The 3,680-nt window shown below is 37.4% G+C and overlaps 1 protein-coding gene across 1 annotated transcript; it reads left to right on the forward strand.

Annotated features, from left to right (window-relative positions):
• The first annotated feature begins 292 nt into the window (after positions 1–292).
• On the forward strand, positions 293–1,231 carry LOC100622582 (olfactory receptor 8S1-like). The gene has a single exon (XM_003355649.2). The coding sequence runs from the start codon at positions 293–295 to the stop codon at positions 1,229–1,231; it is 939 nt and encodes a 312-aa protein (XP_003355697.2).
• The last annotated feature ends 2,449 nt before the right edge of the window (positions 1,232–3,680 follow it).

Genomic DNA, 3,680 nt, shown 5'->3' on the forward strand with positions numbered 1-3,680 from the left:
GATTTCTAAACTATAAGAAGGATGGAGCAGAATCCAAATACTATGAATGGATAGGTGAGCCAGAGAGATTCATGTTTCCAGTAAATCCCTCTGGAAAAATAACAGGATTCTCTGATGGGGGCTCAAGATCAGTGATAACAAAATAGAATAAAAACAATTACTGAGATACAGGTAGGGCAGCTTTGTGATGTCTGAGTAGAGCAGAGAGGAATGTATAAGAGGGGTGATGCTCTGAAAGAGATAGGAGATCTCATTCCACTTTCTATTTTATTCCAAGGAAATACCCTCTACAATGGCCTTGAGGAACCACAGCTCCATCACCGAGTTTATTCTCATTGGGCTGTCTGACGACCCCCACGTTGAGACTCTGCTCTTCGTGATTTTCTTGGGGATTTACCTCCTGACCATCATAGGGAACCTGACAATGCTGCTGGTGATCCGAGCTGACTCCAGCCTCCACACGCCCATGTACTTCTTCTTGAGTAATCTATCATTCCTAGACCTCTGCTTCTCTTCTGTCACTGTGCCCAAACTACTGGAAGACCTCCTATCAGAGGAGAAAACCATCTCTGTTGAGGGCTGCCTGACACAGGTCTTCTTTGTGTTTATCACCGCAGGGACTGAAGCCTTTCTTCTCTCAGTGATGGCCTATGACCGCTATGCAGCCATCTGTCACCCACTGCTCTATGGCCAGGTGATGAGCAACCAGCTCTGTGTGAGGCTGGTGTTGATTTCGTGGGGCCTGGCATCTGTCAATGCATCTGTCATTGTGCTCTTGGCTATTAACTTAGATTTCTGTGATGCCCAAACTATACACCACTACACCTGTGAGCTGCCCTCCCTTTTCCCTCTGTCTTGCTCCGATATCTCCATCAATATTGACATCTTGATCTGCTTAATCTTACTGCATGGTCTTGGAACCTTCCTCCCAGTCTTCTTCTCTTATGTCCGCATTGTCTCCACCATTCTGAGCATCAGCTCCACCACAGGTAGAAGCAAGGCCTTTTCCACCTGCTCCTCCCACCTCATTGCAGTGATCTTGTTCTTTGGCTCAGGTTTGGTTCGCTATCTTATGCCCACCTCAGGTTCCCCCCTAGATTTGCTCTCCTCCTTGCAGTACAGTGCAGTCACACCCATGCTGAATCCCCTCATCTATAGCCTAAAGAACATGGAGGTGAAGGCAGCTGTGAAAAGGACATGGGAGAAATATCTGCAATATTTTAGGTTGTGAACAAGAACGCAGAATAAAAGGAAATGAGTTTGTGTTGCCAAGTGCTTGAACTTAAGGCAGATATCCAGGCCACTAACTTTAAGGGAACTCTATAATATCTTCTCTCTGGCTATATTGAAAATGAAAAATAAAATGCACAAGCCTATTCTCCAAGTCCATGATTTTCTTTTCTGTGGAAAGATTCATTTGTGCCATATATTATATTCCAGATATAAGTGATATCATATGGTATTTGTTTTTCTCTTTCTGACTTACTTCACTCAGTATGAGAGTCTCTAGTTCCCTCCATGTCGCTACAAACAGCATTATTTTGTTCTTTTTCATGGCTGAGTAGTATTCCATTGTGTATATATACCACATCTTCCTAATCCAATCATCAGTTGATGGACATTTGGGTTGTTTCCATGTCTTGGCTATTGTGAATGGTTGCAGAGAGGAGCAGGGAGTGGGGTGGATTGGGAGCTTGGGGTTAATAGATGCAGACTATTTGATTAGCAATGAGATCCTGCTGTGTAGCACTGGGAACTATATCTGGTCACTTATGATGGAGCATGATAATGTGAGAAAAAAGAATGTATACATGTATGTGTAACTGGGTCACCATGCTGTACAGCAGAAAATTGACAGAACACTGCAAACCAGCTATAATGGAAAAAAAAATAATCATTATATATAAAAATTTAAAAATATTTAAAAAATAAAAGTATAGTTAAAATATGAAAAAAGAAAAATAAAATGCAAAAAAAAATGTCTAGTTTATATCTGTAGACCTATGGACCATCTTTCCTTCTACTCTCTCACACAACCAGCACCACTTTCTGTCTAGAATTCTAAAGTAGATGTTGTATCTCCCCTGGTTTAATCATTTACCTATCTTACTTCTCATTATTTTTTGTATATTGATTGACTTTGTTAAAGATTTTATGCAATTTGCTCTTCTCTGTGGTATTTAACTCTTTTATTTCTTCTTTATAATTTTAAACAGGGTCTTAAATATATATTTATGAGTGTAAACCATAGAACAAAATATGTTGGCATCTCCTATGAAAGATTATGATTTATTTTGCTTTACACTCTCCCTCATTTCTCTGCCATTTCATTTGACTCCCTTCCTCCTTTTTCCCCCTATATTCTGCAATGTTTCTTACTGGATATCATCTACAAATTATCCTCTTTACATTATGTGACATTTTAATCAATTATATTATGGATTTTAATCATAATTTCTGTAGTTTTTTGGGCTCATTCTAATTTAAATTTATTTAATATTCATTGGTACACCTTTCATAGCACATCTATTTTTTATTTTTATATATATTTTTTATTTCTACTCTACTTTTTACATCTATTTTTTATTTCCCTTTCCACAGTACAGCATAATGCTTAGATGCAGTCTGAAGAACCCACTTGTCTATATGCATAGCCTTTATGACTGTGGTAAATTACTTAACTTCATGGTATAGGTCAATTATATCTCAATCAAGGTTGAAAAAGTTTAAAACTTTTAAAGAGTAAATACTTAAATGTAATGCCTGGAGCCATAAAATGACTAGAAGAAAGCACAGGGAATACAATTCTTGACTTTGACCTGGGCAATTATTTTTTTCTATGACACCAAAAGCACAGGCAATAAAAGCAGAAACAGAAATAAATGGGCTTGCATCAAACTAAAACGCTTCTGAAAATCAGGGATACAATCAACAAAGTGAAAAGGCAACCTACAGAGTGAGAGAAAATATTTGCAAATCATTAGGCTGATAAGGGGTTAATACATGAAATACAAAATAAATTCCTATAACTCAATAGCTAAATGAATGATTTTGGTTTTTTTTTTAAGATTTTTGTTTTTTCCATTATGGTTGATTTAGAGTGTTCTATCAATTTCTACTATGCAGAAAAGTGACACAGTCATATATATATATACACATACACACACACATACATACATATATACACACACACATATATATACATACACTTTTTCTCACATTATCCTCCATCATGTTCCATCACGAGTGACTAGACATAGTTCCCTGTGCTATACAGTACGATCTCATTGCTTATCCACTCAAAATGCAAAAGTTTGCTTCTATTAACCCCAGACTACCAGTCCATCCCACTCCTTCCCTCTTCCCCTCAGCAACCACAAGTCTATTCTCCAAGTCCATGAGTTTTTTTCTGTGGAAATGTTCATTTGGGCCATATATTAGATTCCAGATATAAGTGATATCATATGGTTTTGTCTTTCTCTTTCTGACTTAACTTCACTTAGTATGAGAGTCTCTAGTTCCATCCATGTTGCTGCAAATGGCATTATTTTCTTCTTTTTATGGCTGAGTAGTATTCCATTGTGTATATATACCACATCATCTTAATCCAGTCATCTCTTGATGGACATTTGAGTTGTTTCCATGTCTTGGCTATTTTTCATAGTACTGCAATGAACACA

This window comes from Sus scrofa, chromosome 5 (assembly GCF_054392235.1).
Source record: "Sus scrofa isolate SSC_HxYL_T2T_F1_AM1 chromosome 5, Sscrofa_HxYL_maternal_Yorkshire_Landrace_v2.0, whole genome shotgun sequence".
NCBI classification, from domain to species: domain Eukaryota; kingdom Metazoa; phylum Chordata; class Mammalia; order Artiodactyla; family Suidae; genus Sus; species Sus scrofa.